This window comes from Cupressus sempervirens, chromosome 11 (assembly GCF_028749045.1).
Source record: "Cupressus sempervirens isolate cs-2001-9-10 chromosome 11, ASM2874904v1, whole genome shotgun sequence".
In the NCBI taxonomy this organism is placed as follows: Eukaryota; Viridiplantae; Streptophyta; class Pinopsida; order Cupressales; family Cupressaceae; genus Cupressus; species Cupressus sempervirens.
In genome coordinates this window covers 598475608-598487840 of record NC_143128.1, presented here as the reverse complement: position 1 = coordinate 598487840, position 12233 = coordinate 598475608, and the positions used below count along the sequence as shown (strand labels likewise).

The 12233-nt window shown below is 35.2% G+C and overlaps 1 protein-coding gene across 1 annotated transcript; it reads left to right on the top strand.

The window, feature by feature from the left end:
* Window positions 1-5667: 5667 nt before the first annotated feature.
* Window positions 5668-7790, top strand: LOC149531097 (uncharacterized). The gene is made up of 3 exons (XM_089810401.1): window positions 5668-6126; window positions 6223-6281; window positions 7438-7790. The coding sequence occupies exons 1-3, from the start codon at window positions 5907-5909 to the stop codon at window positions 7567-7569; spliced, it is 411 nt and encodes a 136-aa protein (XP_089666527.1). The 5' UTR covers window positions 5668-5906; the 3' UTR covers window positions 7570-7790.
* Window positions 7791-12233: the final 4443 nt, after the last annotated feature.

Here is a 12233-nt window from a genome sequence, read left to right as displayed (position 1 = left end):
TACCTTTCCTTGTTCCTACACTTCCAGATCTGCCAGAGAATGTTAGCGACAAAATATTCCAAAAAAGCTTGGTATCTTTAGGAAGACCATTAATATGACCAGAGATAATATCAAAAATATTAACATTAATAGGATAAACAATGCCAAACATGTTCCATATCTCTTTGGCAAAAATACAGTCAAGAAATATATGTCTACTAGTTTCAAGAACTTTACATAAATTACAAATATCAGAATTAGCAAAATCTCTCTTCACAGGCAGCTTGTCCAACAAAAGTAACCATTTAAAGCATCTAATTTTGGGTTTCATAGGATTCTTCCATAAGATTTCAAAATATTTTTTTAAAACATTAGCTTCATAAGAAGAGTACCAAACAGCATTGATAGGATCTATAATATTAGTTTTACACTCAATGATTTTATAAATATTCTTGGCCTTAAGCAGATTAGTAATGATACCACCAGGCCATTTGCACTTAAGGTACCTGTCAAAATCAGCATGTGAAACAATAGGAATACCAACAGCAGCTTGCACAATCATGTTATAAGTTCTTCTATGAGAATCTAGGATGTCATATTTATCCTTAAGCTCATCCCATGGCATAATTTGATCACAGTCAAAGAGGTCCATGAATTTTTTAATACCTTTCTTAGCCCACAGTCTGGCAAAGCACCCTTGGGTAAGGGCCAAAGGTTTACCATTTAGGTGAAAATTCCACCAAATGGATCTTTTACCATGGAGCTGAAAATTAGAGTGAAACTTCTTGTTAGTGATGAATTTCCTAACATGATCCCAAGCCTTCCAAATAGACTTAAAAACCACAAAGCCTTGAACCATAACAGTAAAATTACCAAGAATGAGATCACAAAAAGGGAGGCTAGTCCAAGACCTAGCTTTCTTAGGAACACCCCTCTCAATATTGCTTCTAACCAGCACTTTCCAAGGAGCATCACCCTCCATGGACTGAAAAATCCATTTGTCAGACAAGGCTATACCTTGAGTTTTTAAATCCTTCAGCCCAAGTCCCCCAAAGGTCTTGTCAGTGTGGCACCAAGCCCACTTAATAGAATGAATCTTATTATTTCCTTTGCCATTAGACCAAAGAAATTGTCTGATGGACTTCTGAATTTCAGCAATCTGATAGTTATTAAAACACCAAGCAGAAGAATAGTAATATAGTGTAAGAGGAAAAAAATTTTGGCACACCTGAATTCTACCAGCCAAAGATAACGCCCTATTATGCCATTTTTTTAGCTTATTATCAATCTTCTCTTTCACCCACGACCACATGTCTTTGAGGTCAGGCTCAACCGAGAAAGGTATGCCAAGATATCTAGTAATCCTATTAGGACCTCCCCATTGAAAATTATATTGAACAAACCAGTTTGAGGGCCGCTCATCCCAACCTAAACAAATTGATTTAGCTTGAGATATCTTAGCCCCAGAAATAGAGCAAAACAGATTGAGCTTCTCTTGCATGTTCTTGAAATTATTTTCTGAGAGCTCAAAGAATAAAGTGGTATCATCTATAAATTGACAGTTTATGAGCTCCTCATTATTGGGAAAATAAATACCTCTAACCTCCTAAGATAAGGAATTATCTCTGAGGATATAATACAAAGCCTCCAAAGCAATAACAAAGAGGGCGAGAGCCAAAGGGCACCCTTGCCTGATAGATCTCCCAAGAGAGAAGGGAGCAGAAAGAATACCATTAACCTCAACCTGAGCAGAAGCGTCTTTAAGAAGGGTAACCACAATATTACAAAAAAAAGGAGGAAAACCAAAGGCATCCAACATCATAAGAATAAATCTCCATTCAACCCTGTCATAGGCCTTCTCAAAATCCAAAAGAAGCATGGCAGAATTTTGATGAGAGTATCTAGACCAGTCCATAGCCTCCCAGCTAGTTATGAGATTCTCAAGGATATATCTACCCTTAATGAAACCAGTTTGGGTAGAGTTAACAAATTTAGGAAGAATATTGACCAGCCTACGAGCCATAATTTTTGCCAGAATTTTGTAGGAAACTTTCAGAAGGGTAATAGGCCTCCAATTCCTAATAAAACTCTTATCCCCCTCTTTGGGGAGAAGCTTAATAATCCCTTTATTAATATCTTGACCCAAGGTACCATTATTCAAAGCCTCAGAATAAAGGTCAAGGAGGTCTTTACATATCCAACCAATGTTGGACTTATAGAATTCAACCGAGAAACCATCCGAGCCTGAGGCTCTCTCATTATTAAGAGCCTTAATGGCTCCTTCAATCTCCTCAACAAAAATATTTTTAGCAAGAACAACAATATCATCTAGACCTAATTTTTTAGGAATAAGATTCTTACAACTAACACTGGGCAACTCCACCTCATGAGAATTTTCTAAAGAAAAAAGAGCCTCATAATAATTAGCAAAGGCCTGAATAATAGTCTTAGGATCTTAAATGTCTTGGTTATCAATTGAAAGTCTATCAACAGACTCTTTAATGCATTTATGTTTAAGAAGGTTAAAAAGGAATTTTGAACCTCTATCCCCACATTGGAGCCAGTGGGATCTAGACCTGATCCTGGCTCCCCGAATTCTAAACTGCTAATGTTTTCTAAGAGCATCTTTGGCAGCCATAACCCTGGAAAGAAGAGCCATATTAGAAGATTCATTTTGAATGTTCTCCTTAGCAACTTGCAACTCAGAAGAAAGTTGTTTTTCAACAAACCTAAAGTCCTTAGCTTTTTTCTGCACAATAGTTTGCAGAAAAATCCTCCATGACAAGAGGCTATCAATATAGGATAGGTGTTGAAGATTAATTTTATTTAAACCTCTAATAATCTAAACAGCAACAAAGACATCCTCATCCATTAGGAGGCTAGTATTAAGGATGAACTTGATGCTTTTAGGCTTTTGTTGAATGGGACTACTAATGAAGTTGACCTTAGTCAGAATAGGATGATGATCGGATAACGTGGTAGCAATGACTTGCATAATATTGCCAGCACTATCAAGAGGAAAAGAAAAGAAAAACTTATTGGCATAAAAACGGTCAAGCTTGGAGTAAATCCTAGCATTGCCCTATTGAAAGTTGCACCAAGTGTGCCACAATCCAGGATTAACATCCTTACTCCCAGCAATAGGATCAAAAAGATACTTAGAACATAGCAATTTATTCCAAAAAGATTTTTCATTATCCTTCCAATGAAAGGGAATACCCCTCGACTTGTCCTCATGGTCCTCAATCATGTTGAAGTCACCTCTGAACAACCAAGGGATGTCAAGAAGGTCAACAAGCCATTTCCAGAGCTCAATTCTTTCTTTAGGATCATTAGAAGCATAAATAGCACAAACTCTGAAAGTATTGTTATTATGTTGCAAAGTAGCCCAAACAACCCTATGACAGGGAGAACAACCATTATTGATAATACAATTATCCCATTTATTATTAATAAGCAGTGCAATTCCGCCTCTACCTCTCACATGGTTAGTGCAAAATTTAATAGCATCTTTCCATATAAAATTAAGATTGGAATCCAAAGTGAATCCCACAGCCTTAACTTCCTACATCATGAAAAAATCTATAGAATGCAGAGTGTTCAACAACCGCTTAATAACAAATTTCCTATCAGGGGACTCTAAACCCCTAACATTCCATGAAAGACAATTCATTGGGACACAATGTTAAGGGAAGAGTCTACCTTATTCTCATGTTCAGCTAAAGCTAAGAATCTGTTGGAGGTATCCCCTTGTTTAGATACCGGTGGTTTATTTTTAGAACCAGGTGGTCTACCTCTTCTTTTGGCCGCAGAAGAGCCATTAGTCAAATCATCCTCAGCCTCCACAAAAGAGTCCACTTCCATGGAAGGACCAATTTGGGAGCTAGAGGGAACGGAGGCGGCTGGTATGATCTCAAAAGCATACTCCTCACCAATCTCCTGAAAAACTTTTGGGGGGAGTTTCCGAGCCTAATCTTTAGCAAGGGGTTTATTCCTAACCTCTCCTTCCTTGGTTATGTTATGTGTAATGGTCAAAACCGAATTAGAGGCCACATTAACACGATTATTACTGATATTAGGGTGGAATGATTTAGGCATAGAATTACTATTAATATTGTTTTTTAGTTTCTATAATTTATTTAGTTAACAAAATATTTGTAGACATATTATTTCTTTGCATTTCTCTTATTAATTTTTCATAATAGATTTTTTGATAGAATTTTTTAAATGATTATTTTCTTTCATATTTCATAAATTTAATTTTAAATAAATAACATTTATTAATCTATGTAAAAGATTTTAGTAAATATTATGTTATTTAAATTCAAAATTATTAATAATCTAATTTGTTCACATAAGATTATATTTTAAATATCCACTTTTAACCTCTCTTTTTTTTTCTTATTTATTTAAAAAATAATTACTTGTGATCTCCACATGTTGTGATCTATGTTTATTTAACTTTTGATTTTTTAAATTGATTTAGGTTTAAGTTTTTAAATTATTTTTTATATTAGTTTAGCTTTTCTTTAAATATTGTTTTTTTTGTTTCTATAATTTATTTAGCCAATAGAATATTTGTTATAGACGTCGTTATTTTTTCATTTTTTTTTTGTTTCTCTTATTAATTTTTCATAATAGACTTTTTGATTGGTATTTTTAAAAATGATTTTTTTCATATTTGATAAATTGAATTAATTGTAAAATCTTGAAATCATTGAACATGTTTCTTAAGCAATATTCAAATTTCCTAAATGTTGTAAATTTAATATCTATTTTAATGTTTCACTTTTTAATTTCTGTATTTTCAATTTTTTAAAAATTATATTTACATTATTTAATGTTCATTCTACATTTCTTTCTTCGATCAGCACATCTTTGCATGTTATATTTACATTATTTAATGTTCATTCTACATTTCTCTCTTCGATCAGCACATCTTTGCATCTATAAAAGCACGCGACTACTAGTTATCATTAAATTTTAATTAATTGAAACTCTTAAGATTTTTTTAAGAATAGATCAAAATGAGAGATAAAGAATAGTCAATTTTACTTACCTCACAAATAAATCAGCAATAAATTGACACTTTTTCTTGAACATTTGAAAATACATATTAGAAACAAAAGTATAAATTCTTCATTAAAAAAAAAATTTACTTACCTCGATAAGAAACAAAAGTATAAATTCTTCATAAAATTCAACTTATCGAAGAGAAAAATCTACAGCAAACGTTATCTACTTAACTTTTTAATATTTTATTAATAAATTTCAAGTTAGTTCAATATTTATTTTCTATGGTTTATATTTAATAATATTTTCAATAAATTGTATTCCTTCCTGTCTAATCTACGATGATTTTCATAACTTTCTTTAGGCTTTCGCCCTATAAATTTTGACCCAAAAAAAAAAACTACTACTTTGATCAAATCTAGAAGAAAAAATCGTTGAAATATGATATTTTCCTCCATTGCATTAAACAATTGTTATAAACCATGATAATTAGCATTATCCAGACTGTTCTATGCTTCTCCTGTGAAGGAATAGCCGACCAGAGTACGGACTGTTCAACCTGTTTTTGTAATAATTCCATTTTTTACTAAAGACGTCTGTTTTAGCTTTCCCAAAACGAGAGATCGGGATTTGAATCTCATGGAAGTCGAGATATTTCTCCACACAAATACATTTAATCGATTGCGTGAGGTCAACGTTCAAAGTGCAAAACACGAGGAATCATAATTTTGCAGGCAATTTGGGAATAAAAACAAACACTAGAGAAATCGTTTGCAGTGATTTGCGGTACTCTCCACACCATTCTTCATTGCACGCTCTCTGTCTTTGACTCACATTTCATCAATTGCAGAGCTACGCTACAAAATTATTAAAGTTGGCATGCAGAGATTCTTTCTCTACACGTGAACCAGATCATGACATCTGTCGGTTATCTTCACTCAGACCGCACCATAAATAGGAAAACCACACCACACCAGATCAGACCACGCTCAGAGAAGAAAGAGCTGAGGAAGATAATAATATATCAAAGTATGGAGAGATTTCATAAGCTTCAAGCTTTGACATTGCTTCTTATTATTATTACTACCACTTTCTTCTTTCAACACTCCAATGCTTCAAGGCCTCTTTTGAAAGGTCTGTCTTTTATTATTGTGCAATGTGGATGCTTATAATGTTTCATGAATTCTCAATTTTTATTATGGGTTTGAAATGGGATTTGGGGTTTTGCAGATGTTAAAACTAATAAGCTGGTGGCCAGAGGAGGCAATCCGGGGAAAGCCCAACTGAATGTATGAGCCCAATATGCAAATTATATTGTAATGTATACAATGTTAGATCTGATATATATGTAATGTATCTAGAATGTTCATCCCTGTGATTTTAGATATATCTCATTTGGAGGTCTTATGAGTTCATTGTTTCACATGCTAGTTCCAGGTTGAAGTGTAAATGTGATTAGAATTGTTTTCAAAATTTCTAGTTTAGATTGTGCTATCTTCTAAAAATCTACCATATTAATGTATAAATCATAAGCCTGAAATGTTCTCCAATCTTCCATAACCATCTAGTAAGGATTTTGGGGATACATGAAACGTACCCATGTCCAAATCTGGTGAGACCGTATAGATTAAGTTTACCCATGTCAAAATTTTGTGATACAGTATGAAAGAGACTTATAACATTCTTTGAATGTTCTCTCAAGCTATTGGAAACAGATTCAGGTATATACCCATGTCCAAATCTGGTTATACCGTACATAAAAGACCTTGCAAGATAGATTTGGTATACTCATGTTCAAATCTGACTATTGGATACAAAATAGGTTGTTCTACTGTTCTTTGATCTTCCCCAAGCAAGGATATTGGAGTTATAGATGAAATATACCAATCTCCAAATCTGATGATACAGAATAGGAGGGATGGCCCTGATCTTCATTTTATTAGAGATTATTCATTAAACATATTCTTCCTGATTCACCCCATTGATCAATAGTTTCTTATGCATAGTGGTTCTCTGTAAGTGGCAATCAATCTGTTGCCTAACAGAGTACAAAATTAAAACATTGTTTTGGTTTCTCATTGTTTCACTTCATTTCATGACTATCTTTCCCTGATCAATATATCTCTTTAACTTCTCATTGTTTCAGTACTTCATTTCATGACTATACCTCTTTAATTTCTCATTGATTAAATCCACTTCATTACTTATCTTTCTCTGATCAATGCAGCCAAATTTCATTAAATATGTAATAGTAAAAAACCTGATTCCATTGTGATCATTAGGGCAAGGGATTTGTATTTTTCCACCAAGTTCTTTAAGCTTTCATGGATGCCATAAGGTGAAAACCACTGTTTTATTTTTTCTATATTAGAGGTTTGTGTATATGTCTCTTTTGTTTTTCCTATATTAGTGGTTTATTTATATGTGTATGATATATATCTGCAGGTCACGGAAGGTAAAGTGCACAAGGTGATGGCAGGGTGTGAAGAGAATCATGTTCATCATGAGGACTGTCATAATTCTGCAACCCGGGAGATCGAAGACAGTGATTACATTTATACAAATTCTACACCTTAAGATTGTTTTTTTGTGAAACTTAACCAACAGCAAATAAATTCCCTCTGTACTATTAGATTTACAAAGATAGTTTATCTCGTAGTTTATATCCTGTATGGGCTTAAACTAAATTAAAGACTTACAATGTTTAGTGGAGACATTGTAACCAGATGTACATGTAAAAAGGATACTTATGTTTGAAGTATATAATTTTTTCTCTGAGTTTCCCAGAGTAAGGAACATATGCAGAGTGTATTTTTTGTGTTCCTTGGATATTTTGTGGCAAGTGATTTAAACTATTTGTTTCTGAAATTGGTTTTTATCTATAGCTAGATTTTAAAGCTTTGGATTCATTTCTTCTTTATTGTGAGATTTGAAGGGACATATTATTGCGTATCTACCCATCTTGTACAAAAGGAATGAATTGTCATGCATTCATCATTCCACTGAGTATGTCTCTCGTGAAGAATAATGTACAAACGAGCATGCTATCCTTGCACAGGAATTGTCATCCAATCAAATGGCTCTAGAAACTAGAGACGATGGATTGTCAAAATCAGTTCAAACTAATTGATATTTCAAAATCTATTAGGATTAACTTTTATTGATTAAGAATTAGGGTTAAATGGAAAATTGTACTAGGTATATGAGCACTCCGTGACTTATGAAGTTAGAATTCACTCATGGTTTAATTGTATTTAAATATTTATAAATTATTTAAAATGTACCAAAATATATGAAAAGATCAAATTTTGAAGTCTAGGTCAAATGTTTGTTTTAATAAATAGTGTCTTTTTTATTAAATAATAATATAAAGTACTTATCAATGGCACGCGGCAAGGGAGCGAGAATAGGAGAGATCGGAAATTTGAATTCTACTTCGGGCAGTTCTGTCCAAGATGGAGCAGAGAAGGGTTTAAGTGTCTTCCAGGAGGAGGATGACTAGGGGAATAGTGTTCCCTCTGAGAATGGAGGGCCCATGGGAATCAAGGCAGGTCTCAGGGCAGGAGGCTTTGAAATCTAGTCGAACAATGATAGGCCCACAAACTACTCAGAATGTCCTAGGCGCGGGTTTGAAAGGATGATGGTCTTCTCTCTTTGGTATCAAGCCCACAGGTAAGTCTTCCTTCCTAGAAATAAATGACATCTCAGACAAAGAAAAGGGGAAGTATGCTATAGAAATCCCTGATGAGTTGGTAGATCATAACATTACTTCTATGGCATCCTCTCTGGTTGGGAAGGTCATAGGCCCAAGGCCAAATATTGACATTGTGAGGACCTATTTAAGAAACAAATGGTACCTGAAAGGGCATGTGGAGATTGCAGCTATGGCAAAGGGTTTCCTCTCCTTTGAGTTCTCATGCATGGAGGATCTCATGAGGATTTTGTGTGCTGAGTTCTAGTCCTTTGGACGTTCGACTCTAGCCTTGCAGAAATGGTCTTCAAAGTTGGATCTCAATGACTCTTTCTTTGTTCAAGCTCATGTTTGGGTTCATCTACCTAAACTTCCAATGGAGTTTTGGTATAAGGATGTTTTTGATGGCATAGCTAAATCATTTGGGGAGCTCTTATCCATAAACCCTGTCACAGTGTCAAGGAGCTAGTTAACATATGCTAGAATATGCATTGGGGTCCGTGAGGGTAGAGATATGTCAGAGGTACACCATCTCCACTCTAAGTTGGGTACCCATATCTAGAAGCTGGATTTTGAAAGTGTCCCCTTTGCTTGCTTTCATTGCAAGAAGGCAGGCCATGTAGCTAAGTTTTTCCCTAGGCTCGAGGAGAACAAAGCCAACAAAAAAATCCAGAATAAAGGTAAAGCCAAGGGAATAAAAAAGGAAGAAATAAATAGTTCCAAAGAGGGAGAGAAAGTTCGGAGACAAAAGGAAAAAACTAACCATGAACCTGCTCTGGAGCAACAGTAGGAGGGAATGGTGGTTGCCCTATCATTGGTTGTTGATGAGGTCCCAATGTTGGAAATGATTGAAAAGCTCATGAGGGAGATTGTTGGAAATGATTGAAAAGCTCATGAGGGAGATTGTTGGAAATGATTGAAAAGCTCATGAGGGAGATTGTTGGAAATGATTGAAGAGACCATACATAAACAGTAATGGAACTGGTAAAGAATGTTCTCAATCATTGTTTTGTCATTGATGTCAAACTTGCTACTTGCAGGAATGACAATTGCTTTAGTGATCCAAATACTATCAATTGGTTGATTGACAAGGAGGAGGCAATCAATAAGATGTAATTAGAACACCTAGAGAAAGGTTGAAGTTATGATGTTGTAATGAAGTAGAAGGATCAGCTAAGTCATTGATGAAAAAGTGTATTGATGACATACTCTAAGACACAGAGAATGGGCACACTGAAACATATCAAAGATGTAAGGTTTTAGCTAAGTCATTTGTAAAGCCTAACTAAGTTCATTAGAAAGAGAAATCCGAGCAAGCTAGTAAGTGCCGAACAAATTCCTAGTTGAAGCCAAGCAAGTTCAACTTCAGTAAGTGCTGAGTGAAATTCAACAAGTGTCGAGCAAATACAAGTGCCGAGCGGAAACAAGTGTCGAGCAAGAAACAAGTGCCGAGCAAATACAAGTGTCGAGAAATACAAAGGTGTCGAGCATCAGTAAACCAATAGTGCCAAGTTGCTACATTATTTCAAAAATTGAAGATTCGTTAGATCTAAGCCAACAAGGTTGTTATCTTGAATTCTGTGAATTGAATAGAACATAAGAATGATGAGCTAGTGGCACAAAACACCATGTAGAATGTTTTTGGAGAATACAACTGGACTCTAGACGAAGTTTCTAGATAAGAGCAAGATATGGGGTAGATACATTGTATCCTACTTAATCCATTTGAAACCCTAAAATTGGAGAGGGAGAATCGAGCGGCAAAGACAATCCAGATTTCTATTTAAGGAGTCATAAGGTCATGAAGCAAAAAGAAGAGTAGAGGAGGTCAAGCATGAAAGCATGAAGTGTTGAAGGAGGTGCTAAGGAGTAAGAAAGCACAGTTACTCTGCTTCAACAGATGACCACAGATATGGTTGCATTGGTATGATGAGTAAGAAGACTTAAGGAGGTGAAGCTTGAGATGACAAGCTGTCAGAGCTGAAGTGATCAAAGCCAAGCAAAAGAACTAAACTAAAGTGTGATGTGAAATCTGCAAAATATGTTGTAAGTTGTATCAGATCAATAAGCCATTATTGTTACTTTCTAGCAACTGTAACAGATAGTTTAAATCCTATGGACTTAGGTTGGTTTAATAGCCATGTTGTAAATCCTTTAACAGGGTGACATTCTAAGTGAATGTTCTAAAGTCCTTTGATCAAGCCCATTCCTGACAGTATGGTGAAATCCTCTAACAAGGTCACATTTAACAGTGTGTTGTAAGCCTTTAATAGGGCAAGCTTTTAACAGGGCATCACTTTAGAAGAGTGAGAATTAAGTAGCATGTTACTGGTGGTTTTTCCCAAATTGGGTTTCCACGTAAATCACTGTGTCATGTGTTGATCTTGCATGTTTTATCTAATTTAGATAACAAGTTGAAATCATGCCCTACAAGAGAAATCTTCCAAGGGGACCTCTCAAAGATAGCAAGTACAGACCCAAAAATAGAAGGGGAAATATCAAATGTCCCCAATTCCCAGGATCTGGTAGTGAGTGCAGAGGCAGCTCAACCCTATGGGAATAACCCCATGGAGTCTGTAGTCTCAGCTAGGGAATTACCTCTCTTGGGAAGATCTCAAGAGTGGTGGAATTTATAAGATCATCTTCGCAAGGTTAACCAACTCGAATGGAGGCTCTATTTGTGAGTTGTATTGATGAAAGTCAGGCTGAATGGAGAACTATTAGAAAGAAGAAGAAGAGTTGTGACTCTTCTCAGGTCTCCCCAATTGCAACTAGAAATAGAGTGAAGGCTGATGTTGGAGAAAAACCTAAGACTCTGGGAGAAATAGTCATAATCAGAATAGGAAAGAGGAGACTGGAAGGAATCTAGCGGATGGGAGGCAAAAGACCATCCAAGAGGCCTGCCTTGCAAAGAAGAAATGAAGGTCATATTCTGGAGCATGAATGGGCTAAATGGAGCCCACAAACAAGAGGTAATAAGAAATATGTTAAGGGACCATAGACCAGATTTCATCCCAATTCAAGAAACCAAAATGAAAAAGAAATCGGTGGAGACAATCTCTTTCAGTAGAAGTTTGGAGGGCTTTGCTACGAATTCAGCTAGAGCTTTGGCAGGTTTTCTTACTCTCTATAATTCTAATCTTTTCAAGTCATATACATCTTATACGATGAAGGTAATATTCTCCTCATTCAAGTTGAATATTAAAAATAAATAATTCTAGTATCTTTTGAATGTGTATGCTCCCTAACACTAAGAATAGGAGGAGCTATGGGGTTAAAATAAAGAATGGTTTATCTAGATTCCAAGTGGGAACTAGTATTATCATGAGGGACTTCAACACCCTTTTAAGGGATGATGAAAAATAGGGAGCTTGGCTTGGGATCTAGATAGTAGGCAGGACCTTTATGAATTTATCAATGAACTGGCTTTTGTTGGATGTTAATCTTTAGGGAGGTCTATTCACTTGGTCCAATAGGAGAGTGGGTAGAGATTGCATTCAAGTTTGATTTGACAGGGCTCTTATTTCTTTAGATTGGATGAATTTAAACT

Coding starts and splice junctions, on each gene's coding strand:
- LOC149531097 (XM_089810401.1), top strand. CDS start 5,907: ATGACATCTGTCGGTTATCTTCACTCAGACCGCACCATAAATAGGAAA. Junction 6,127..6,222: donor TTCAAGGCCTCTTTTGAAAG/GTCTGTCTTTTA, acceptor GGGGTTTTGCAG/ATGTTAAAACTAATAAGCTG. Junction 6,282..7,437: donor CGGGGAAAGCCCAACTGAAT/GTATGAGCCCAA, acceptor ATATATCTGCAG/GTCACGGAAGGTAAAGTGCA.